General features: G+C 36.9%; 1 protein-coding gene across 8 annotated transcripts in view; it reads left to right on the top strand.

Moving 5' to 3' along the window:
* The first annotated feature begins 904 nt into the window (after positions 1–904).
* LOC117408565 (FSD1-like protein) overlaps positions 905–27,744 on the top strand; it is a 33,007-nt gene continuing 6,167 nt past the window's right edge. For 2 of the 8 annotated variants that reach the window (XM_058993929.1, XM_034013672.3), the window contains exons 1-10: positions 905–1,056; positions 7,345–7,440; positions 7,559–7,690; positions 10,746–10,847; positions 13,531–13,553; positions 15,370–15,491; positions 22,525–22,731; positions 23,136–23,234; positions 23,522–23,651; positions 25,872–25,904. In XM_058993929.1, coding sequence (XP_058849912.1) covers positions 1,042–1,056; positions 7,345–7,440; positions 7,559–7,690; positions 10,746–10,847; positions 13,531–13,553; positions 15,370–15,491; positions 22,525–22,731; positions 23,136–23,234; positions 23,522–23,651; positions 25,872–25,904 — 959 coding nt within the window. In that variant the 5' untranslated portion in view covers positions 905–1,041. Of the gene's footprint in view, positions 1,057–5,735; positions 6,019–7,344; positions 7,441–7,558; positions 7,691–10,745; positions 10,848–13,530; positions 13,554–15,369; positions 15,492–22,524; positions 22,732–23,135; positions 23,235–23,521; positions 23,652–25,871; positions 25,905–27,744 lie in introns of those variants that run through there. The other 6 variants (XM_034013674.3, XM_034013673.3, XM_058993910.1 and 3 more) reach the window with 5 other exon arrangements.

Genomic DNA, 27,744 nt, shown 5'->3' with positions numbered 1-27,744 from the left:
TTGTGTAAATGTGACACACATTATTTGGCAAATATCAGTGCACTGTGATATAAATATGCTCTGTAACCAAGCCAAATGATCATTTACAGATATCTCAAATTACTTTTTAAGATATCTCTAAATAATAATTTGGCTTGTAATAGTGTAGTGATATTACCCGCAAGCATCACTGCTCCCCAAGGTGAATTTGCCAGGAATGTCAAGTTTCTGGCCCTCATTGTCTGTCACTATTTTTGTTTTCACTATTAGTAGAATTGAAACAAAACATCTATAAAAATGGATGAAATGATATATCGTGTGTTAGTAGACCACAGACATCTCTCAGGTGTTAAAACGTTTAAGGTTGTTCTTGAATTTTACTGGTTTCCACACAATTTCAGCATTTCAAGATTAACTTGTTGTTTTTATTTGTTGCAATATGTGAGTGGTTGAGATTAATCTTTTTGAACACAGTCTTTTAAAATAACAACAAAGAAAGTTACAGTTAACATATAACAACCCCACACATCACTGATTCAGAAAGCAGTTGTGTTATCTGTCATACAAGTCTACTACAGTACACCAGTGTGAAAGCATAGGAAAGTACTAAAGCATTGGAAAATCACAGTATAAGCATGGGAAAGTGCAAAATTGCTGTACAAATTTATCATAATAGGTTTTATAAGGGATCCTAACACTATCCTGTGCATTACACAAATACACCTTAATTATTTTCCACTTATACACTTTTTTTAATTCTAATTCTTTTAGACTAAACGTTTGATTTTCTTTTTAGAAACTTAACACTGCAGTAAATGTTTTGTGAACGCCTTCTATTTAAGATCCTCAATACACTGGTGCAACTCCACAGCTCATGACTATTAATAAAACGTAGAGGTCGTATATCCCTTTGGTCTACGTGAGGGCGGAGTGTTGATTAGTGCGCATGTCTCTGGAGCCCCGCCTTGTATCAGGCTGCTAACATCGTCCTCCTTTTCTAAAAACTTGCCTATTCTTTGAACTGTATCGAGTTCTTTTTCTTCCATATTCATCATCCTCAATATGGACCCCCAGAAAGTAAGTGGCATCTTATTTGAGCAAGCATTCTATATATCATGACGATCTGAAACTGCAATTTCTGTGTGTAACTTAAGGTTGATACATTTTGTAACTTGCACCGTTACGTGGTGCTCTGAGCTGATGATATATATATACGCAGACTATTCATGACCTAGCGGATTTAGCAACTTTTGTTCTTATGATTTGATCGATGTATTAAATAATGTGTGCATTTGTTTTTTGGCATAAATGAGTCTACCAGAAAACACGGGATTATATTGTTGTTAAATGCTGCTTTTGCAAATAAGTGTTGACTTTTGCTTTGTACCTTTTATTTCTATATATATATATATATATATATATATATATATATATATATATATATATATATATATATATACCTTGCACTTATCTGATTCATTAATAATGCTTTATGAATTTGGTTGAAAGATTCCACTACACAACGAAATACCTTGTACAATTCTTAGTAAATTACGTAATGGTAAAGTAGGCCTGTTTCATTTACTTGAGTCGATATTTATAAGTGAGTATTGTATTTAAGTATATATTGTTAAAAAATTCTTCCAGTGTTGCAAATTGCAGCGAATTTGCATTGGGAGCGGTTAAGATGTAACCGGATACTAGTGTGCAGCATACTGTGTATCCTCACAGTCAGTAAGCGGCTTCTTTTCTGTACCTTGCTTCTGCGAATACGTTCAAGTAACAATAACAGATTACATTAGTGTCTGATGAAACTGGATTAGCAACGTCTTTTAAATGGGATAAGGGCGACGATCTAAGAATAGTTTGGCTGCATGGGCACGTTTTTAGCAGGGTGGAAAATTACAGAAACAAGCTTCATTAAAAAAAATTAATACTGAACAGTCTGCAGATGTACTGTAGCTCAGTAGTTTTGTACTTTGGGCTCCATTGTTTGCGTTCTGGGAGTGCCCAGAACACTTAACTATGCTTTTACTATGGCCAACTTTTATAAGGGTGGTGTCTCTAAAGAAAATTGTTACAAAACCAACCTGAGTCTTTATGTTTGTACATGTTGTCAATAACTACATCCTCACGCTGTTTAATATTTATTATGTCCAGTATAGCAAAGGCTCTACCACATGCAGTTACAGTTACAGTATTGCCTGTGCCCCTGACTCATCCATTTGTGTCAGGGGGGTTAATGGGATCTGGGGGCTTAGATACCGACAGGCTGACACACAGCAGAGGACTTTGGCTTGGGATTGTATTGTATTGGAAAGAGCCAGAGTCAGCACACAAGGGAAGCGCTATGAGATAGGTTAAGGGATAGCAGTTTTTCAGGTTTGTTTTCTGTACCTTCACAAGTGTGTAAATAGTAAAAGGTACACTGGTTTAAACCCTAAGCGTTTTCAGACGTAACCCCTTAAATTCAGCAGTGTCTTTTACACAAAAGTGTAGATCAATTAGTTAAGACATTATTTTTGGGGTCCATGTAACCAATCACTTTTATTTTGGGGTGGTCTTTTTTAGTTTGCCAAAATTGTTTTTTAAGTTCTAAATGCTTTAATAATTAGAAATGCAAGCCTTTTGGCAGGTGTCCCAAGCCAACAGTAAAAGACAAGGAAGAAGATTTCAATCTTAAAGTATGCTATTGTATCTGCTAGCATGCGATAACAAACTGGAAGATATTTATAAAGAATTAGCTACACATCATGCTTAGTAATGAAAATAAAAATTATTTTGAAATTCACATTCTCTCCTTAATATACTGGCAAAACTACATTATTTATTAAGTACAGTAAGCAAATGTTGGTTACAGTCTGTAGTCTATAATTAACTATGTCATTTGTATGTGAAATGCTAGCCAGGGAAAATCAAAATGTTGTTAGTAAATCGATAGTGGATTCCAACCTAGTTAAATCATTGTAAGGTACCTGTTAAAGAATGGGCTATGGTAGTAGGCACTGGGGATTCAGAAATGTAATTGCAGACCTTTTGATTAATATATAGTATATATATATATATATATATATATATATATATATATATATATATATATGTATATATGTATATATGTATATATATATATATATATATATATATATATATATATATGTATATATATATATGTATATATGTATATATGTATATATATATATGTATATATGTATGTATATATATATATATATATATATATATATATGTATATATATGTGTATATATATGTATATATATGTATATATATATGTGTATATATGTATATATATATAATATATAGTTCCTATTTTCTTACACAGTTTGATTTGAATCTTGAAAAATATTAAGAATAAATGCAAGGAAGAAGTAGATTTATCCTGTGGGATGAATGTCTATAAAACAGAATGGGGGAGGTGCATGTTTTGTGGCTACTATTTTCATGGTGACACATCATGACAGGACAGAGGACAAGTATGTTGGAGTGTCAGTTAATGATTCCAGTTGACTTCTCAGAGTTAGACTGGCAGTGTATTTTAATCCTGTATATAGGACTTGGCAAACTTGTGCCTTCCAGTCCAGGTCTTTGTTTCAATTCAAACTATTACACTTCCATGGAGGTCTTACAGTAGTTAATTACCTGTTTAACTGATACTGAAATTTACCACCCATGCTGTAAAGGAAGAGCTGCTTGAATCCAAATAACCTGCTTTTGGGTGCTCAAAGAGAAATTGGGGGATGTCCCACTGTGAGCCCCACCAGTCAAATTTCATGACAGTATGCCTGTAGTGTGGGCAGTGGGCAAGGCCAACCCCCATATGGGGTCTAACATGATGTTATGATAAGGAAGGGCTCCCATAGCAGCAGTTTGTGCATCATAAATAAGCTGTTCTGTTGATGGACACGCTTTCAGTTTTTATGTACTGTATGAAATTATTGTTTTTGGTTATTTTCCAAAATGCTTGGGCATTTCTTTGTCACAATATGTATAGTAACTCGACAGTACTTGCACTCTTAAGTTTTACACAAAGAAATCCTTATGGTCATGGCCACAATCTTCTGGGGTTTTTGTGTGTAGGCATTTTTTTACATTTAGCCACAATTTGCAATTCTCTTTGTATCTTAACTGTAGTACAGCTTTAAATCCCGCAAACAAGCCTTCATTCCTGATTGTAATCTCGTTGTAAATCTCGCAAGCGGAGTCTGCCACTCAGTAGTTGGGGTGGGTTTAAAGTATTCAGAGCGAATCAATGATAGATACAAGTCAAGAAGGAGGGACATTGCCCAGCTGCACTGGGAAAGGTATTTTTATTTTTTTGTCAGTAGTAGTAGTTTTTTTTTTGGTTTGTTTCATGGGAAAGGGGTGGTCAACATGAATTGAGTAACCATTTTCAGTGTTTATTGGCTATACACCCATTTAATTTTTTTGTATCAGGGATGTGCTATCAGTTTTTATCTGTTAACCGAAAATCAGGGCTTCTGAACAAAATCCATCAGGAGAAGCCCTGAAATACTGTAGTTAACACGTGTAACAAATTAATACCAGCGTTTTTGTGCATACAGTACGACTACTGCACATGTGTGTGTGGAAAAGACTGAATGAATACTGAATAGCTGAATATTGTGGCTGGTTCTGCAGGGGTTATACTCTGTGATTAAAGGATTGGGACGTACTTCCAGCTCAGGATAACTTCACATGTCTGTCCAACACTAGGGGCCCTGCCTGTATTTTGAAGCAAGTGAAAAGGAACAGTTTCTGAGATGATTGAAACAATACTCTTAGTAGGTTACTGCAGTAACTTGCTTCAAAATAGGGCTGTTTCATTACTTTACAAAATACGTATTATTTACCTAAAAAATATAGAACTGGCAGTTGATTTCTCACGGTCTGACAATTTAAAAGGAGTTTAGGGTGAATAAAGTTATATAATTTGTTGTTTTTTTTCAGCATACTGAAGATGATTAACTTTATATAACCTTAATGATATGTTTGTTCCCTGAAGCATTTTGCATTATGAAATGAAAAGCGTAGTTAATATGTCCCCTAAAAGCTTTGACAGAGCATTGTCAGAAGATCTCCTGATGCCTGGTAATAAGACAGAGCTGTACAGTAATGCAGTGGCATAGATGTCCTCTTGTGTTTGGACTGATCATTCTCAGTAGCAGTAGCAAAACAGTAGGGATTGTTTCCTGTATGAAAAGCAGAACTATCAGAAGATACTTGTTTTCAATATGTTTAGATTTTTGTTTGAAATTAAAACAAAAGACTTTGTCAGCCCTTTCATATTGGTAAACCTGTTTTTCTTTAAAGAGCAGTTTGTTAATTCAGTAAAAGATAAAGCTTTGAGTTTACGGCCCATTGTGTTTATACGTTACTTAAATACTGTAATTATGTGGTTACGGTAGGTGACATTTTATTTTCAATTGTTGTGTCTGTTTGGCCCAGTTGCCAAAAGTAAGCTGACAAGGTTGAAACTATAAAATGTTGGTGTCCATCGGTCAGGTCTAACTTTAGCTGCTTTTTTATACCCTTGCACATTTCTTTTTTTCCTTTTTTTTTCTTTTTTGTGACTTCCTAAATATTCTGTTTCACCAACCTGTCCTTTTCACTTCAGCACTTGTCAACTTTAAAGAAAGACTACTCTTAAATAAAAGTTTCTTGTTCTGTTGTTTATTCATTGGGGCTATCTTTCTTATACAGGAGTGGTGCGGAGTTACTGTGTTTCGTAGACCTGCAGACAGGAATATAGTGTTCACAAAGAACATGAAACCTGAAGAACTTCCTCAAGGATCAATGTGCTTTTGAGTGAAATTATTTGACTCCTTGGTGCTGCAGGGTCCAGCTAAAAATCAATACAGGAAGTTTTCCAACCCCATTGTTGCCAGAAATATTTTCCAGGACATATGTGTGTGTTACATCTGAAGCTAATGGTAACCTTAATGCACACCGCAATTCCACAAATAGACCCGTCCAGCTTTGACGTGTTTGCATGTGGGAAAGAGATCAACACTTCCTGGCACACGGTAACTCATGAAGAAGCTGTTGACATGCAATGCCCTTTGCTTCTCGGTAGATTTTATGTACAGTAATGCTTGATTCTGAGTAAAACTGAAAAGTGATGTTGTTAAATGTAACTAGTCAGAAACAGTAGGTGTTGTGGAAAACAAAAACATATGAATGTTAAGTAATACAAATACGGTACAGTGTTTGTTGTAGGCTACTTTGTGGAGAACATTTACCTATACAGTGCATATCCAACAGTCCCAGTAGTCATGGGGTTCATAAATCCCCTTGTTTAAGTAGGCCGATATGTTGGAAGACTATGTGCTTGTAATTTTAGCAATCGTGCTGCTAACTCTTAAATAAGTCTTGCCTGAGTGTGTATGTGTAACAGGGCACTGACGTGGATGCTTGATCGACAGGCCGAGACTGGAAGGTTGGGATTGACACTCCCTGCAGGCACGCAGGTTTATTTACATATAGACGTACATACAGGTACCCCACATAATGCATCTCAGTCCGACAGAATGTCGCCTTGTATCACAGTATTAAAATGTCTTCTGCTCATTCAGTTGACTCTCACCCAAAGAAATAATTGCTCAATAAAATGACCGTCAGTTATAAAATGACAACTTTCATGAAATGTTGTCACATTAACATCACCTTGTCATTCAGGATTTTGCTGAGAATGTGAATTATTATTATTATTATTTTTTTTTCACAAAACACACAGTTTATCTATTCTAACTCTTATTTAAAGGTACAGTGGTCAGTCCAGTTAAAAAATGTGTTATACAAATAAGGTTATTGCCTCACATTTTAATTATTTGGTCAAATTGAAGAACTCGCAGAGAATTGTCATAATCCAGTATTTAAGTAATTTCCCCTGGTTTACAGTTTGCGCTAAAACTGAGGCCATTGAACCATGAATAGTTTTTCCATGAGACAAGATCAAAGTTTGATGGAATCTGTTATACATTGAAGGACAGGGTTAACTGAGTCGAATAATATACAGTAAAAAATGGAGTATACTGATATAGTAAGAATGGGTCCTTTTTGGGCAATAAGACACTATGCAGTTATGCAGTGACAGAAGCAAAAATACTGTAGTCCTATGAGCTCATCAGAATCAGGTGGTAACCCAGTTTGGAGGCGTTGAGGAGAAAAGAATAAAAAGGTTTCTCCCTGCTTCTTTTAAGAGTGGCAGTAAGGTTGTGTGACTTAATGTGGATCCAAACCGCTTTTAAAATAAGCGTTGAGGTGTCATGGAAAGGCGTATTTACAAGAAGTCACTCTTTATTACCCGTTCCAGTACTGTTCACTTCTAATTCTAATCTGCTGTTTTGTAGGAGGCCCTACATCGGATAATCGCAACGCTGGCCAGCAAAAATGAGGAACTCCATAGTTTCATTGATACACTGAGCCACTCACTAAGAGGCGTGCAGGTAATAAGTCCTTTGGTACCTGCTAGATTGTAACATGCTAGGTTCAATACAACACATAATTATAATTTCAAAAATTAAAATCTGGTTGTTTAAGCACTAATACTACTATTTTCCACAGGAAAATTCTTCGAAAGTTATATTGGACCTGGATGAGGAATTTGATAGTCTTTATTCTGTCCTGGACGAGATGAAAGCGGGCATGACAAACACAATAAAACTGGAGCAGGCCCGAAAAATGCAGGAACTCCAGGTAACCTTTTACTGACATAGATCAATGAACATGTGGTTATTCTGAAGTTGTTTAACTAACTTTTATACTGATTTATGCTAATATATTAAACACTTCAAACCCTTTCTGCACTTATTGTTGAGAAAAAAGTTGCTGCAAATCTCTGTTGACAAAGGTCAAGACAAAGCCCAGACACACCTGCTGTAGAGTTATTGTCAACTGAAACCTTGTATTCTCTATAATGCCATGGCAACCTGGCAGGAGTTTTGTGGGAGAAAAGTCTCTTGTGATTGAATACACACAAAGCATCATTCAGGTATTCTGCCACATTATGAGAGATTTCAAACGGATAACTTAGTAAATAAATATATTTATAGTCTGGCCTAACAGTTCTTTCGATTTTGTTAAACAGACAGGCAGCACTGGCCAACCACAAATTCAGTTAGCCAGTAACAGTATTTTAATAATTCTGCCTGACAAGTACCGGTAGCTAACCAAAGCAACACTGTTTATAAACAGATTGGACACACTCCGGGCAGATGTATTTCAGGCTTCCCCACTATGCAACCTCTGACCTGGAAGGAGAGCGTAATCCTGTCTCCACACGCACTGAGTCATCAGCGATCAGTCGCTGTCAATTATGCCTGACTGGGTGTTGGCTTAGTGATGGGGGTCTGTTTGAGTAGAGCCGCGTGCCAAACTCATCGTTTGAGCCTGATTGTATTGCTGGATGTGTAAAAAGACCAGTGCCCACCAATAACCTAGTCCAACCAACACCTTCAGTCATTGAACAGCATGTATTAGTAGTGCAGAAATAACACAACGGGGCCAACATATCAATTTCTTTACACTGAAATGTAATTTGTATTAGTAACATGACTATCTTGACTATAAATTTTTGTTGCATCTTGAGTCTTTTAACAGTGAACGTGTCTCTGTTTTTATTGGTTCGGACAAGCTGTCTAGCAGGGGTGTGCTGATACTCATAATTACCTTTAAGAGGTAATTGTCGGCAGTTATTAAATACATGAAAACACAGTAATTTCATGAATGTGTTGATTTCAAAACAAGAAAAGCAGCCCTTCCATCACATATTGGGTACCCATCAATAACAATTAACTTCCGCATTGAGTGTTTTAAAAGCCGTTTGGAAGCGAATTTTCATCCGCGGTGCTGACATTTTTACTGCTATACTGCTGTATCAAGGCCGTAAACTGACAATGAAAATGTACAGCAAAACTAGCAAATACAACTGATTCGTCACGTAAACACGACCTTTCCTCAAAACTAACATGAGCTACCACTGTGGACACTGGGATGTGTATTTCTTTGTCAAGTTTAATCACAGGTAACACCTTGCTCAGTACTACAATCCCACAATTCACTGCAGAGGTAACACATTTCTAAGGAAACTAAGGAAATAAAACTAATTAAAAAATTCATACCAACAGGATAAAATAAAGGTAAGAAAAATCGCTTAAAATATAAATATATGATCATTAAAGGTTCAATATTAAATAACACCATCAGATTGTTATTTTTTGTTACTCAAGAATTGGGTAACTGAGGGACCACATTGTTTTGTGTTGAGTAACATGTTTTCTTCCATTTTAATTAATACCTGACAGCATCTGTTATGGCTTAAATTATTCTCATGTTCCCCATAATAGGGTAAAGTACACAGATTTTTAGTTCTAGCGATGAAGCTGGTGGGACATTCTCCAAAAGTGGTTATTTAGATATTCACTGCAGCTCAATTCTCAAACTATTCATAAATGACATTACTAACTTTAACCTGTTACATTGTAACTCTGAGTCTACCCACTGAGACAGCAAAAAGAACCAATATTTGCTGACTGTTCTGATTTAAAAAAAAAAAAAAAGTGCATATCCGAGCCAGCACACCATGACTCTGCACAGAGACGTGGCAAGCTTCCAGATCTGCATCCCAGAGAATAGGCTGTTGCAGTTATGATGAAGGGTTCCTTCCTGGATGGCCAGAGATACTTGAGCCAGTAGTGCTCGCTTTGCTACTGTGCCCAGTTCTGCATGCTTGCTAGTTTGTGTAAAGTTTGTGTGAAGTGCACTTCTTACAGTCTGAATTTGATAGAAATCGGCTTCTTGTGCAGATGCAAAGCTTAAATATTAGACATATAATTATAAATATGATAGTTTTCTAGTGCGCTGTACATTTTTTAGGCCATCTTATTTTCCTACTGCTTAGTAGAGAGCATCCAATTCCCTACTACTTCCGTGACAAAGCAGTACCAAGCAGTGATCAAGCACCAGTTTGCATGCCCTGCATGCTGTGGAGTTATATTAGCATAGTCCTGCTTTCTAGCTTTTCCTTTCCTCTTTAATGCAGCGCATCAATCTTTATGGTGGTTGTATGTGATGGAATACAAGTAAAACCCCATTCACCTGTATAACCTCAAATTCACTTCAATCTATTTAAAAAGAAAAACTGCCTTTAGTGGATGTAAGAAATACTGAATAAAACACAAAGTGTTTCTTAAATTCTCTAGAGGTAGTGTTTCATGGTTACAGTCTGTTGTACCAAAGAACTACACAAGTGAAATCGGTTTCTTATAGTAGCAAAACACCCTCAAAAGCCATGGTGCTGGCATACAAGTTGTTGGAAAAGTGTGCCTTTTTTATCTGTGCCCCTGTCTCCCCCACTTTGCTTAGACTGGTGCTCCAAGCCCTACTCACACTGGACGTCTGGCGAGCAAATTCTTATCCCTCGATGAGTCACACCAAATGCGTCAACAATGACCTCGTCCATTGCCGTTTCCATATGAAAGACACACACTGTTGGTTGCTGACCAGTCGGTTCCAAATCGAGTGGGGTGAGCGAGTTTGCACCACAGCCAGCGGGACTGTTCTCCCTGATATCAATATCATTTTTTGGTTGATCGCCACACGTCTCTTGCCAAACCATAATAGAAAAGGAAAACAACCTCAAAAAGACCGGGAATCATGACTATACTCAACGATACTCTTAAGCCCCAGGGAACATAACATTCCTACAACTGAAAAGAAGTAGCAGAGCTAATTTCCTTGTATCTTTTTCTAGAACCAACACAGCCAGAGCATCAGCGCCTTGGAAAGCTCAGAAGAGTTACTGGAGTTTGCCAACAATGCATTGGACATCAAAGACCCTGAGGGATTCACAAAGGTAGAGACAGGCTGTGCAGTAATATGGGAGCAACAGAGTCTGCTGCCAGTTTCTGAGGGCAGGGATCATTTACTCTGGCAAAGCTCATCACATTTCAGTTAGTACAATACCGTTAGTATGGTTTTGCTGTTAATCTAGCATTTAAGTGGGGTCAAAAGCAGACCTGCAGTCAATTACAATTATTATTGTGTAATTTGTAATTAATTGCCATTACAATGTAAATTTACCATATTGATCAATTACACATTTATTTGTCATACTTCTTTTTTCAGAATGTGAGTAATACAGTCACCAGCGCGCAGGTTTGTTTCCTGGCTGGGCGAAGCTGCTGTTTTTCATTAGGGATTCCAATGGCATTGTCTGTGGATCTCCTGCGGGTTTGGGAGGCAAAATCTGCAGGGACTGAGTCGCTTCAGTTCTCCTGAGCTGTTGTGGGGAGCTGCTGCTGTGCGGTTTTAAACTAGACATTTTCTAATACTTGGGAGTAAAAAAAACAAAACAGGGGTAGATAAATAAAAATGAAAGTTTAAAGGTCAGCTTTATTTTTTATTTGATTGGGGTAAACTGTTTTTTATCCTTTCACAACAATATAAGTCCACTTCCTGTGCTACAGGTAATAATATACACCTTGGCCTTACACTTCTGCATTGAAGCACAGTGGAAACTAACTTTTTATTAGATGTATAATGTTTAAACTGCATAGATTTTATTACAGATTGAAATGTCATGAAAAGTACTTTATAATGTCTGTTGTTGTTTGGAGTCCTGTATCGTCGTGTAACACAGGAAGTGAAGGAGAAAGGAAAACATTTTTTTAAAGCAACCTTTTTTAATTCTATAACTAGTGGATCTGAATACTTTAACTAAATGTCCCATAGGGCCCAATTTTGAATCAAGGTCAAAGGCAAATGTTCTAATAATAAAACCACTGTAACAGTATACCGCTAGCAAGAAACAACTTAGTTCTAGGAAGGAGCAGTTCAGTTATTATTCTGAGTAGTTACTTACTAGATTCATCCAATTAAAAAAAAAAAAATATATATATATATATATATATATATATATATGTATGTGTATATATATATATATATATATATATATATATATATATATATATATATATATATATATATATATATATATAATTGATTGTTTTTGTATTTTCTTCAAAGTGGGACCCTGATTCTGTTGAAAGTCTGTTAACAGTTGCTCAGCTAATCACTTTTTATCAGATGGTTATTTTAACCTCAAAACCTTAAAGATAATTTATTGTACTAACTGTGTTCCTTCCCTCCAAACCAAAGGGTATGAGCTCGCTCACGCTTTCTTCTAGATGGTCTTGCTATGCTGCTTGCTTCACCTTGTATGCTAACAATGCAGATATGTAGAATAAGGTTATCTGAAAAGCTACCATAATTGCTAAGGTAGATGCAGTAAATCAGTTATGCATGTGTTCTAACAAGTAAAACACTAAGCTTCACTTTTGGCTTAAATGTATTCATATTTAGTCATATATTATGTAATGTATCTGCAGTACTGTATATTTATTTTGCTTAAGACAATTATACATACATTACTTTCTAACCAATGCAGCTGTCACCTAGAATACACAGGGATTCATTGTTTTCTCATGTACAAGAACCTGTTCTATAAATAACTTTTTTAAAGTTTTTTTTTTTTTTTTTACAAAAGCAAAAAACAGAATATATAGAATATAGTAGGTGGCTGTGTGGTCCAGTGGTTATAGAAAAGGCCTTGTAACTAGGAGGTCCCCGGTTCAAATCCCACCTCAGCCACTGACTCATTGTGTGACTCTGAGCAAGTCACTTAACCTCCTTGTGCTCCGTCTTTCAGGTGAGACGTAATTGTAAGTGACTCTGCAGCTGATGTATAGTTCACACACCCTAGTCTCTGTAAGTCGACTTGGATAAAGGCGTCTGCTAAATAAACAAATAATAATAATAGTGGTCAAGTTCTACAAAATGCATGTGCTAATGTCCTTCATATACTTGTGTGTCTATTGCACAGTATTCATAATGACCTGCCCCTCTTTAAAAATACATACCGTAGGAAATCTCTGAATGTCAAGTGAAAAAGCAGGGAAAGGGCTTATCTTGTTCCCTTTTGCAGTGCGAAAATGTTAGATTTAATCTGCCTCTTAGTCACATGTGGTTTTGTCCTTGTATATATTTTAATTTAAACTCGACTCCAATCAAAGTGAAAAGTTTGACCCCATTTCTGACCCCAGTAGGGTTAAAAACTTTGCACTTTCATGTGGCTCTTCCTTCCTGTAGGAAGGAATCTAGACCAGTCCATGAAAATGTAATGTTTATTGCACTGGATAAGAGGTCAATATCGGACTACTGGCAGGCCCAAGTCTTATTGATACTCAGACTTCCGTGTGTTATGTTAGACTCCTCACCAAAAAATATTGGGCTTATCGTTTGTGTGATACTGATGAACAACATTTCCATGGGACGGCCTGGCTGGGATTTTACTCAAATCTGCTATACTGACAGTGAAGTATATGCTGACCATTTTAATAATGTGATTCCAACAGACCCAGCGATGTTGATCCAGCACTTGACCCAATCTGCACTCTTCTGCATGATTCCCTCCATTCCGACTTGCATGGCTCCACTAACCAACCTTCTCTTCTCTTTCCTTCTCCTCTTCCACAAAGGCTGCGAAACAGATCAAGGATAGGTATGGTACTCTTTTCACTTTTTTTTTCAGGGGTTGGCCTGTTATATTGCTTTGCAAGTGATTGTATTCCTTTACAAACGCACCTTATTTTCAGTTCATTCAGGATGGCAAAGAGTATGTACTTTTCAGTGGAATATTGCTTGTTCAATGTGGTTATAAAGTCACCTAGGGGCTAAACAGCAAAATGAATTAGTCACAGAGCACAGAAATGATGTAGCTATAGCTTGTTAAACATACAAGCCAGGTGTAACGGGCACTGTTGTGTCTTGTGTGATACACTGCCGGTATGGATTCTGACCCCTGTCGGTGAGATGAGATGAGGTGAACAGCTCTATAAGCTCTAAAGCAGATAGGCCTGGCCCTTTTGCATAGCGATGAAGATGCTTGCTTGTGTTGTGCGTGGTCACCGATTCACGACCAGCTGCTACCTTGTTACATTGGTGCCATGGTTCAGATCTCATTGGCTGCAGTCGGTTGCAGAGGTTAAAGGAGGACGCGTGTAACAGGCAGTGTTGTGGGATGCACTTCCTTCATGAATTCTGGACCTTGTTGGTGAGATGAGGTGAAAAGCTCTATAATATGTGCAGTAATTTACTGAACCAAAAAATGTTAGTTGCCATTCCTTAAATAGGGGGATACAGCCACCTACCCCCGCACAACTGTTTGTTTACAAAAAAAGAATTCTTAATTCCATTTCAATTTGGGTTGCACAATATGTTTTATTAAATGTATAGCATTGACACCGACAGCCATTCTAAAATGCATATTCCACCCCACATAGATGCAACTACAGATGTTATTTTTTCAGTGTCCCTAGGCTATGTGACTTGTTCACTTTATTCACTATTGCTGTTTAGTCCCCAAGTGACTTTATCACTAGCTTTTACTACTACGCAGGTCTAAATTAGTCCCAAATAGATGAAGCGACTTAGTCAAACAGAAAGTGAATGGCCCAGTCTAGCTGAAACCTGAATTCCCTGGCTTCTAGTCTACAGCCATGCCAAGCTCTGGCTTGCATGTTTTTAAGGTAATGTTCTTTGGTAACTTTGTGTACCTACAGTTCAAGCCCTTGTTTTGTTTTTTGTTTTTTTAGTTTGTGGTGTGTTTTTTGACATTCAGTTTTTTGCCAGTTTTATTTATATTTGCCTTTGTATTTTTTTTTCAAAATTGAGCCTTTTAAACTTGTTTAAAAAAACAAACACAAAATAACACATTAGATCGATGTGGGTAAATGTCTACTTTCATTTGAAGGTCATGATGTACATGGGTGACACTGTTTCTACCTGTATTTCCCATGCATTATGCACCATAAGCTACATTTACATGTACACAAATACAAGTGATACACTGGGCTAATGCTCTACCGTTTCACCTCCTGAAGGACAGAAGGGAAATGAGTTTGGTGTTTTCAATTTAAACCTCAACAGACCACATCATGAAACTACAACACAATTCAGCATAGAGGCACATCTTATAGGCAATCTCAAAGAGATGCAAGTGTTTACATCTATAGATTTGGAGATTGGACTGCAGCCTTGCCCATTAGTTAGGTCCCTCTTGTACAGACTTGAGGCACATTTGCAGGGGAATGTCTGGAAACTGTCCTCCCCACTGCTTGTGCTGCAACAGCTCTGTGTATAAATACTTCAGTTACTAATGCCTCTAACCCAGCTTATGTCATGTGCACAGCCATAAAATAAATGTATAATTATGCATACATTTTGACTGGTGACCTTTTTAAATAAGCAAAAATAAACAGCTTAAGGAAAGCCTGCCAGAAGTGTTCTGTATGCTAAAGGTACACTGTTGGTTGCAGGGTGACAATGGCTCCAGCGTTTCGCTTGACGATGAAGCCCAAGGCCACTGACTGCATGACTCATCTGATGGTCGATTTCTCTCAGGAAAGGCAAATGATTCAGTCCCTCAAGTTCTTGCCAGGTAAGAGAAACCTCTTTTATAATTGCACATGTTGATACCAGACAAGGGTAAAAGACTTCAAAGAAAATGCATGAAAAGGCTTGGAGTCTCCGGATCCCTTTGTATGAATATTTACCTGCGCTTTGCTTTTAAGCAAAGTTAACTTTTTATTTCAGGAACATTCTTGTATCAAGTATGGTAACCTAACTATTGCAGTGCTTAGAACTGCAACATGTCATGTTTATATATGTATGTATTTACAAGCCAAAAAGCAGACATTTAAAAAAATGAATCGGAACTAAAGCATTTTTTTCAGGGTGCCCTACTTTGTATTTGTTTCTGGATTCATTGTGGCAACACCCTTTTCTTTGAGCCAGACAAAGCACAAGCCTACTGTTTCTTTATATTTTCAAGATTTATGTCTGTTTTTTTTGTTCTTTTCAGCAACATACGTTCATTGCCAGTTTTTTTTTTTTCCTCCTTCCTTAGGCAGCCCATTTTGGGTTTTGTGTTGCAAAAGGAAAACATGTCAATCTATTCCGTTTTTGTTTTCTATTTTAAATTAATGTTCTTTTTAAAAATGTTTTTGTCTGGCTCCTCATGCGGGCCACAATGGATTTTATGACTTTTTTTTAAATCCCGGTTACAGGTGTAATCATGCAGAAAGCATTTTATGTTGGTTTATTTAGCATTATTACAGCAAATGTCACAGCGCATAACGTTCCAGCAATAAATTTGCTGTTTGTGAGCCAAAAGGCTCGGAGCCCTTAGGCACATTGTATTCAGGAGCTCTGCAGGAATAACCGCAGTCCACTTGACATTGTGAAGTTCTTCCGGAAATTCAAAGTGACATGTTTTTAAAGACCAATGCCAGCAAATAGGGATTTCTTCAGGACATGTTTGTTTTTGTTAACAAATCCATCAGACTTGCATCTCACGTGGACCCTCATTTTGTGGTGTTTACATACAACACGGTTCTGCTTGCCAACCTCATGTCCCCACAATTTGCCGTGAAGATCTTTTCAAGGAAAATTTTACTGTTATAATTAAATATGGGCATGAAAACAAAACAAGGGTGAAATTAAATATTAGAACAATGAAGATGATAAATAGGGCCCTACCAAGTTTACGGTCCATTTTCATAAATTTCATATTCATAAAATTTCATGGTGGTGTAACAAAGTATGACCATGTAATTGAAAACGGTAAAATATAAAAATGTAAAGCCCTGAAGTTAACAAAAGCACGTGACTAACTCGGAAAGAAAATGAAACTGAAATCCAGAGGATCGCTCTATGATTGCGTTTGTTATTGTTATTATTTAAAAAAACTGTTCTGGTTTTAAAAGTCATTTATATGCAACAGTAACTCAAAAACTATTCTGAAATACTGAGCATTAACAGGTCACACTCTTTACTTAAGCCAGGGGTTGAATGGGAGCAAGCACGGAGCATCTTGCAACTGTTTTACTTAATTCCATGTCTCTGCGGTGTAAATGCCTGTCCATATTTAGACACAGCTTTCTCTGCATCCACGGAGTTTGTTTTAATTGACAGACGGTGCTGAGCTAGCCTTGCGAGCAAGCCCAGGCAAAGAGGGTATGTAGCTGGGCAATATATTCAGAGGCTAACAAATATAAACGTGAAGCCTCTTCCACTGCAGTAATGATTGTAGCACTTTTTGATTGATTTTGGACACTCTTTATAAAATCTAGGTCTAATTTGACTTGCCTAACGGTACTACCAGTTGAGATTCGTAGGTCATACTAAACCCGCCCCGGATGCTCATATCTACCAGTAAGTGTGTAGAGCCCAGTTATTGGGTGCTGTCAAGTGTCAATCAATAAATCCTGTCTAGTTCATGATGAGCCTTTTTTTTTTTTTTTTTGTTTAATTAAAACAAGCTAATAATCGCATCAAGAACGTGTAACGGTACATACAACTTCATTGGATTTTAGTACAGTGTAAAAGTACACAAAACACACCAGATTGCATGGTGCAGCATGAATTTTAAGGTCCGTGTCTGTTTTAAGGTATTCTCTGACTGGAGTGTCTTACTGTTCCAGATTCTGCAAGCCATGTTTGGTTACCTAGCAACTGTGCAAACAAAACAGGGATAGAAATTCGATCTCCTGGCATAAAGCGGGAAATGTAAAGATGCACTTACGCTTACTAAAGTATTGACATCCTACGCTTATTCAAGGTAACGGGTTAAAGTCATGCATAAAATAAGCTTCAACCACACAAAGCAAAATACATCATTTCTAGTAATTTAACAAATAAGTGTTATTAAAAAACAAACTTATTTCTTTTAAAGTTTTCATTCATGACAAAAGTATTGGCACCCCTGCTTTAGTATTTCGTGTGTCCTCCTTTTATTTTGATTACAGCTTTCAGGTGTTTATGATAATTCTTAACCAGTATGTTACATCTTGTTGGTGAAATCTGGGCCCATTCTGTCTTGCATATTTCCTTCAGCACAGACAGATTGGATACAAAGTGCTTGGCTACAGCTTTCTTCAGATCAGTCCAAAGCATTTCTAATGGATTGAAATCTGGTGATTGCTAAGGCCATTCCAGAACTTCTATTTTCATTTTCTTCAAGAACTCCAGAGTTGACTTAGTTGGGCCGTTGTTAACTATCTGCTAATCAACCTATGAACAGATGGTTTCATTGTACTTAGTATAATGTTTTGATACATGGCTAATTCACTCTTCAATCACTAAATGTCCCTGAACTGCTAAAACACCCTCATATCATGATCAAACCATCTCCATGTTTAACTGTAGGTGCAATGTTTTCTTCATTGAAGCTTTCCCTTTTTTCTCCAAACATACTGTGGCCTATTTGTGGGGATACATTATATTTTAGTCTCATTGGACCAGAGAATTTTGTTGAAGAATGCTTCAGATTCCAGTTCATATTTCTTCATATTGTATACATTTTCTTTAAAAGTGGTTTGCAGCGAGGTCTATGTGCATACATTTATTCTGTGTTCAGGTGCCTTTGTACAGTTATTTCGTGCAACATTATGCCTGATTCTTCTAAATCTTTCTTTTAAGTCGTTGGCTGTTAATCTTGATATTTTTTGAGCTGCTCGGATGATTTTCATACCTGCTGTACCCATCATTTTCATTTGATGTCCACTTATTTCAATCTTTTCCAGTTGAATTTGTTCTGTGGTACTTCTTGATTATTGCTCAGATTGTGGATTTTGATATTCCATATTTCTTTGATACTGTTCTGTAGCCATTTCCTTTGTTGCAGTTTGCTGCGAGTGCTTTTCTCAAACATGAATCCAACTGCATTGTCTTGACCATCTGCCTTGTTGCCAACATGTTCATCTTCAACAGATGTTGGAAATACAGTAATAAGTACTTTTTGGTTTTTTATAAATTGTTTAAACTACCAGAAATTGTGTATTTTGGTCTTTGTCATATTAATAATGGCTAATGTTCACTAAATGTTTGTATTTAGCTAATGTTTTCTTGAATTATCCGCAACCTGTATTTTCAAATGAATCAATTTATTTAAAGGAAAACTTGTAAAAGTATTTTTATTTGAAAATAAATCATTTAAGCTTAGAAAATCAAATGGGTCTTGTTTTTAAATGAGTTTTATAAGTTACTGTGAAAGAGCAGTCCATATCAGAGACATTTGATACTTTCAGTTCACTACCTCCTGTTTCTCTTCTTTCCAACTTTGTCCTTCGTGTTGTTGGGTTTGGTCCAATCGTTTACTTTTTCAATTGAACCTATCAACTGCACATTGATGATACCATCCTGTGGATTCTCATTATACAAATGACAGTGCTGTCATACTGCAGAGAAAAACACTATGGAATGAATTACCCTCGTCAGCCGATCTCATCCACAGGGTCATTAGAGGAGTGGATTTTAGCACCAGCCATCTGTTCCAGAGCATTGAGACACACCAATCACTTGTACAATATACCTATGTAATGCTGTACATCAGCTGAAATGTGTTAAGTCATTGTTGTCAACATCCCCCACTGTGAGTATTTTTAAGGTCATTGTTGGTATTGAATGTTGAAGTCCAGTTTTGCTAGTAGTTTAATAATGACTAATGTATACCCAAGTGTATAATGATGCTGTAATTCTGTCCAGGGTTTCTGGTAACATATAAATCATGAGTGCTTACTCTCTTAAAATACCGTTTTACTCAACTGACTGTTTATGAATGTGTATGAGGCCTTACTAATGCATTCAAAGAGGTTTTTTTTAACGAAAGGAAATTGAAGTATTTTTTGTTAAATGTTTGAAGAAACATATTTCCACCTGGATGAGGCTTGTTTTAAGTACTGTATATTAACATTATTTTGTAGTGTCCAATTTGAACAATTCTTGCTAAGTTAGAATTAAATTAGGGTAGGCTTAATCTTCTCATACAAACCAATGAAGTGCAATGTCATGTATTTCATTTTTATATATTAGAGTTTTGAAATTGTCATCCCTGCAAATGTTGAGTAGCTTGTGAGTGGTGCTTAAATGTTCTTTTCAATCTGATGTTATCCCTTGACTGCTGCCTCCTCATCAGAACACATTAAGTATTTTGACATATATCTTTAGATTTAAAAACATAAATAAAAAAATACATAACTTTCACGGCCACATTGTTTTCATTCATAACTTTAGGCCTCCATTTCAAGTCAGTTAGAGTGCTTGGTACATTTCATCCAACCAAAAAAAAAAAAAAAAAGGTTTTGTCTCTTGGCCACAGCAGTAGTAGTTAACCTGTGTAGGCCCACAACGTGTTCCATTTTAGCACCTTGTCCTTTGTTGGTGTGTAATTTCTAATTCATGCAGCTGTTTTGAGAACCATGTGGAAAGCTTAAGTATTAAAATGTGGTCCATCTTGTGTCCCTGAAGGCTAGTGTTTGCTCCAGCTGTGATGCTCTCAGACCTCGCTGTTTTTTTCTTAGAGACTTGCAGGCCACATGCTAATTGAGAAATGGTACATTGTCATGGTAATTGAGACATCTGTCACTGGAAACGGACATTTTTATGGGTCAGGATAGTACCCAGCAGTTTGAATTTTGTATATTTTAAAGTGCAACAAAATAAGGTGTACCTTAATATTTACAATACCTAGTAAATCTTGTGTCAGGCAGCAAAAGCTGACATTCTTATTACTGAGGGTGAACAAAGTGATGGAGTTTTATAGGGGCAGGAATATACATTTAGATGCTGTTTATCTATGCCGTGCTATCCCATGGTATCTTTTTGTCATAATCACTTATCATTTATATTCTCATCATTTACACATTTGTTATTTTTGAATATCTGTTTCCAGCATTTCCAAGCCAGAAGGGTTTTGGCTTCCAGCCAGGCTACTGCTAGTTGTGTTCTGTCAGATATGAATCAGAACATGGAAGCAGCTAGGTTTGTTGTCATATCACAGGAATTGATTATTGGTCTATGGGAGCGTGTCATGCATACTGTACAGACACGAGTATCTTGAACACAATAATACAGAAGCTCTAATGATTTCCGCTGTTTTATTTAAACATGATAGAACATGTCTGGGAGCAAAAACCTGCTGATATGGAACAGTTATGAAATGCACGTGCGGGGAGATGGGGAGACGCTATGAATCTTAGTACTGTAAAACTTCAAATAATTGCCGGGTCTCAAATAATCGCCTGTCTCCAATACTGCTAATAAGTGACGGTGATGAAAGTGACTCTCAGGATTAATAAATAATAATAGAAAACGTAATTTAAGGTAGACCTACATGTAATCCATATTTGTTTAATGATATTAAAAAAAGTTTTGATGGGGGCTCCCGAGTGGCACATCCAGTAAAAAGCACGAGCGTAAAAAAGCGGGCGGCTGACGGCACATGCTTCGGAGGACAGCGTGTGTTCATCCTCGCCCCTCCCGAGTCAGCGCAGGGGTGGTAGCGGTGAGCTGAGCCTAAAAATAATTGGGCATTTCAAATTGGGGAGAAAATAATAAAAACTAATTGGCCACGACTAAATTTATAAAAAAAAAAAGTTTTGATAATTTTAAGCGTGCTGAAAGTAGGCCAGATACAAACCTCTTGGTGTATTTTAATGTGTTTTGTTGTATTAACTTTGAGATTAAACAATACTTTATTTTTGATAATGACTTATTGCTTTTATTGTTCATTTTTAAAAACATTTTAGAAGTTTTTATTATTATTATTATTATTATTGTTGTTGTTGTTGTTGTTGTGCTGTAACAAGCCTGTGTTATGATATCTACAGGGCTGTCTTTTAGTGGATTTAATTATTATTATTATTATTATTATTATTATTAACAATGGTAGATCTAAATCAATTTTTAAATACAAATCTGTATGTCTGCTTGTTCATTTTTCAATGTTTTGCATACCGTATCCTTGTTAACCAGTGCATATAAAAAGACTATACTAATACTTTCGCTTTATACTTGAGGGTGTACAATACAATGTAATTTTGTCATAAAACAAAACTGTTACTTAGTTCCCACTGCCACACAACCTTTTAACAAAGTTGCTGGAATGTTTAAATTGAGTTACGATGTTGCTACAAGATTGTGTGTTAGCGGCTTCTCAGTGACGCATGAAAAAATGATTCTGGGAGTCATTTTTTTGTACCCTGCAATGCGTTCCCAGGACTGAAAATGCTGCGTCACCAAATGATCTCAGCCAAGTCCTTTGGCTAAGCTGCAAAGACTTAAGGACAGTCACTGGGTGAAGGAAATTGAATTGAATTTGATAATGATGCTGTGTGGTCCAGTGGTTAAAGAAACGGGCTTGTAAGCAGAAGGTCCCCGGTTCAAATCCCACCTCAACCACCGACTCATTGTGTGACTCTGAGCAAGTCGCTTAACCTCCTTGTGCTCTGTCTTTCGGGTGAGATGTAATTGTAAGTGACTCTGCAGCTGATGCATAGTTCACACACCCTAGTCTCTGTAAGTCGCCTTGGATAAAGGTGTCTGCTAAATAAACAACAAATAATAATAATAATAATAATAATAATAATAATAATAATAATAATAAATGAACCTGTATCCCATTTCTTTTTTAGTTCCAAGTGCTCCAGAAGTAGACATTTCAGACTGTCTGGTTGCTGACAACTCGGTAACAGTAGCGTGGAGAATGCCAGAGGACTCTAAGATTGAATACTACATACTGGAATACAGGAAGACCAACCATGATGGGCTTCCCAGGGTAAAAGATGAGCGCTGCTGGGAAGTTGTTGATAACATCAAGGCCACTGAATATTCATTGACAGGTAATATGAGCTTTGCTGTGTAAACCTGTGTAAAAAACTATCCTTGATTGACCGGTAAAAATACACGCATCATTCCAGAGTATTCCACTACACACACCGTTTACTTCACAAGCAGTCACTACAGCTGGCTGTAGATGTGCTTTGTTTTGGTTGAAATGTGTGTTTCTTACTGTAGTGAGCTACTTCTTTAGTTAGTTAGTAAGAAAGCTAGCACATTCAAAATAATTAAAACATTAAAAGTGAAGCAACATGTTTACCTGACTTCCACGAATCAAAACTATTAAATCTGAAAACACTTCCTCATTTAAAAAATAACTGAGCCAATCAAAGTAGACAGTCAGTATGATGTTTGCATCCTGTTCAATGTTAGTCTTCTTCAGTGAAATATACAATTGGTCTTTCAGACTTAAAGTTTGACTCCAAATACATGAACTTCAGAGTGAGAGCTTGTAACAAAGCAGCTGCAGGGGACTACTCCAATCCAATTACACTCGAAACTAGAGGTGGGTGAAGTCTTTTTATAAAACCAAATAAGCCCTGTCCTCTTTTGGGAATTGAATATGGGAATGTCCTCAGGAGTCGTTACCCTTGTCCATGGTACCAGGTTGTTATTAAAGGGCCGCTGATCTATTTAACCGACAGTAATTGATCAGTTTATTGATTTTATGTATTGGTTTATCAGCTTTAGGTTCAACTGTATATAAAAACAACAACAACAAAAGAAAAGTCATCAAAACTAATTATGTTGGTGAGTAACAATGTTATGTCTTTCTGTCCTGATCTTGAACAGCCTTTAACTTTAGTTTAGATTCAACGTCGTCACACCAGAACTTGAAAGTAGAAGATGGCTGTGTGGAGTGGGATTCTGCGGGGGGCAAAGGGCAAGAGAGCAAAATCAAGGGCAAGGAGAACAAGGGCAGGTGAGGCTTATTGTGTTAAAGTAGTATTTTGAATCTAGTGGTTAGGTTATAAAGCTTCACATCTGGTGGTGGTTGGTTTTATTACAGACTAGGTCAATGGCGAAATAAAGTCCTTTTTCATCTGAAGGGCCATGACAATGGTCAATGTTTTTTTAATGGTTGTTGTCCATAAAACAATGCACAGCACAGAAACTTGCTGGCTGTCTCTTAACCATTTAAGGACCAATGCAATTTACATTTTGGTATTGCTAGGCTGCAGTAAAGATGCCACCCCAAAAAGCCAGGAGACAGTTGCATAAAACACTGCAAGTATTAAGTTTAAGTATTAAAGATTAGTTTTCCCTTATCTAGGTGTGGCAGTGTGCTGGTTCACGTGAGTGTGTTGGTGTGGGGAATATTGGTTTGGCAGGGAGGGGGTTACATTTATCCCTGTCAAAACACGTGGGAACGTGGCTGCAGCTGACAAGTGAATAAATGATTAAATGATTAATTAGGCTCCAGCCACATGTGTATAAAATAGGTGTGCACAGGTGGTAATGGAGAGTTATTGGATTAATGCTGGTGATAGAGGTGGAGGTTTGTGTTGTGTGTTACTGTGCTGTGCTGTGCTGTTCTGTGTTCGTAAGTTTTTGTAAAACCTTTTGTTTTGGCCCTTGTTCCATTTATTTTGTTAATGTGTTTTGTTTAATGGTTATGTCCACGTTATTTTTGTTTAATTGATTATTAAAGAGAGTATTGGTGCATTTTAAACTTGCAGCTTTCTGTGTCTGAGTCTCTATCCCTGCCATTACCATCTGGGCTGGGAGGATACCGCGCCACACTAGGGTATTGACTTCAATGTGTTAAGCTGCTTTCTGAATCATCCGTAAACTAAAAAAAATACTTCAGGGGAACACTAAGGTGGAATTTTAACGCAAGGTGTTTTAGGCAACTGGCCACTGGTCTTCAAAAGGAGACCAAGAATCAGATGGGCACAAAGCTGAAACTGCTATCTCTTTTTCATAAAGTGCCAATTAACAGGCAGTGTTGAGACGCCCCTACTGCCTAATAGTCTTGGGCCAAAAAAATTAAATTAAACGTGTGCATATAATTTAAGTTAAAATAAAATATAAAGTCTGTCAACAACTTTACATGTAGTTCAGTTATGTATTATCTTGTCTTAACCTGACCTGTACATTTGAAGCTGTCTGTGAAAGAGAAGCTTTGTCTTCTTTGGTTTAATTAAATGCATTGTTCGTGGAACACAAGGCCTCATCCTGTATTCACATGGCGTTATCTACCTCTTTACAGGAGGTAAAGTGGCTAGTCACTTCTATTAGGAGAAAAAGGGAAAGTTGGCAGGATCACTTTCAGTTTGTGGATCAAATGTTTCTTTCTGTATTGGTGTGCAATACTCTTTTGTTTCATTTAAATTGTGGACATCTAACACGTTTCTTTTGTGCTGCTTTCATCACTAAATTGAAAAAAGGAGACCCACAGTTAGATTTAGGGGCATTCCACAATAAAGTAGACATGATAGTCCAGTGCAGGGGTCGACACCATGTTGAGTGGTGACTGACATTTTAAAAAACAAACAAAAAAAACATCTTGGCCACAGACAAACAAAACAGAAGTTCTATACAATTCTGTGTGTGTGTGTGTGTGTGTGTGTGTGTGTGATAGACGTATTCACTGCCCCGGACACTGATAACTTGCCACGGACATGTGTGTCCGTGTACCGACAAGTTGCCGACCCCTGGTCCAGTCACTCACATTTTTGTTTTTGTACTGACCGACAAGAACACATCCTAAAAAAAGGTTGTTCTGTTTCCATTAATCTATTCATTGTATGATAGCAAACAGCCTGAATTCACAGTTTTTAGCCTGGCTCACTGATAGGACTCTACCAATTACCCGGGCCAGTAATGAATGTTATTTTGAGAAAACTCGAAACAAAAATCTCTTCTCCAAGTCTGTGTCGGGCTGTGAAATGCCCTTTTAATTTTAAACTAAAATTGAACTTTACTGTTTACATTCCCCAAAGATAGTTTCAACTACAGGGATACAGTAATGTCATAAGTGGTTATGAAAGACATCCGCATCATCATATCCTACTGTTACAAGGCACTAGCGACAATGCATATGACTTTCTGGGCAATGTAATGAAGTGCTAGACCATTCAAATGCTTGTTAACCCATTGCTTATTTTTTTGTTTTGTTTTGTTTTTTGTTCACTGACAGCGGCCATGTTACCATTCTGAAGAACACTTCAAGGTGATCCTGTGACTCAAGCTGTAGGATTTAGCTTAGCTGACCACATTAGCAAGCTGCTGTGAACTGTAGCTTGTAACAATAGCAACAATCTTTAACACACTTTTAAAACTCATTTTTACCCAGCCTGTGTTACATGCAGAGTTTTATTTCCAGGGTAGCAGCATTTGGTTTAGCTGCTTTTAGTGAAAGCTTAGTAAAATAATTGTATTTCCCGACACATTCTGAAAACCTGTTTCAGAGAAACAGGAGTACTTTTTAAAAATACATACATTGAGTCTTCTGTGAATTAATTCCTTTAAAAATACAAAAAGCTTAAAGTGGCTGGTTAAAAAGGTTTGATCTGCAGTGTAAAAATGATATACGATGTGGTCATTTATAGATGGCATATATTATACTAGAAAAAACATGTTGAAAAGCACTTTGAGAATTGGGCTACAATTCCATGTCTACCCAAATCCATATGCTAAGTGTATAGTTGTTTAAAACCTTTTATTATTATTTCGTGTGTGTGGCAAAATACAGCAGCAACATCTATAAATGGCCATATGTATTACAAATAACTTAGCTTCCCTCCTATTAATTTAGTTTTCCTCCTTTCCTTATTTTTTCTTTCTTGCACAAGAAATGGCAACAAAAAAAGACAATAAATTAACAGCAAAGTTTGGGGTAAAGTTGCTGTTAATAACTTTTTTAATTGCTTATTTTTTTCATGCTTGCAAAAATGTTTTTGTTGGTGGTGAGTAAAAATGTTTTATTTATTTATTTATTTATTTTTGCCAGTATACTCTGCTTGGAATGCCTTGGATATTTGATATAACACAGCATGACTCAAACATGAGCAGAATTAGTGTATATTTTAGACACAGAACACTAAAACATACATACCTAATTCACTATGACATTAATTGGCAACTTATAAGCACCTGTTAACACCTCTGTTAAAATAAATTGCAGTATAATACAACATTTTTCTTGTGAATTTGCACTTTTCATATACACACATCTTGGTGCTCTTTACAGACTACAGACTCCTTGACAGATAAATTGGGTCTTTAGCTTAAAAGCGCCTGCATGTCAAATCTGTCTAGTCAGTGCCGTGCACAGCTTCTAACTTGGGGCTGCAGGTAATCTGCTGGCTACAGGCCTCAGTAAGCAACCAGGGGCACAAGGGGTGATTTTAAATCATAAAAGTAACCAATAACCATATCGGTCCTATTTATAAAAACAAGCTACCTATTTGAATTAAATAGCGCAAACTTTGTGGTAAATCTGTCTCAGTCTTTCATTTGACTTCAGGTGTTTATAAGAAGCATAGGTATGCAACTAGTGGAGCATCTTTTTGACACAAATTGATTGAATGTTCCTCAATTTTAAAGGTAGGGATTGTAGGGAAGGAGGATGCCAGGTCTCACGGTAGCCAGCATCACTGCCCATGTATATATGTACAGCATGTAATCACATATCTGTAGCTCACTGTTTCAACTTAAAGTGATACTTACAAGACTGACTTATGAAGGCATGTACTTTGCGGTTGTTGTTTTTTTTTCTCTGCCATTGTGACATATAAGTGTATGGTTAATAGGTAATTGAGTTGAATACATGAGTGCAGACCATTCAGTACCATTTACTACCCAGCTGTTCCTTGCCAATGTGAGGCATGCACCAAATGGGCCCAGGAAAAAGAGTTCCCCACACCCATCACATCAGTACAGCTGACATTCCAGAACTACTGCTGCAGCGCTGATACAAGGAGATATCTTAGCAATGCTGACCTTGTGAGGAGGAATGATATACATTATATAAAGAAACTAACAGGGTTTACATGAAAGCTGAAGCTTCT

The sequence above is a fragment of the Acipenser ruthenus genome, chromosome 2 (genome assembly GCF_902713425.1).
Source record: "Acipenser ruthenus chromosome 2, fAciRut3.2 maternal haplotype, whole genome shotgun sequence".
NCBI lineage: Eukaryota > Metazoa > Chordata > Actinopteri > Acipenseriformes > Acipenseridae > Acipenser > Acipenser ruthenus.
This window is presented reverse-complemented; position numbering and strand designations above follow the sequence as displayed.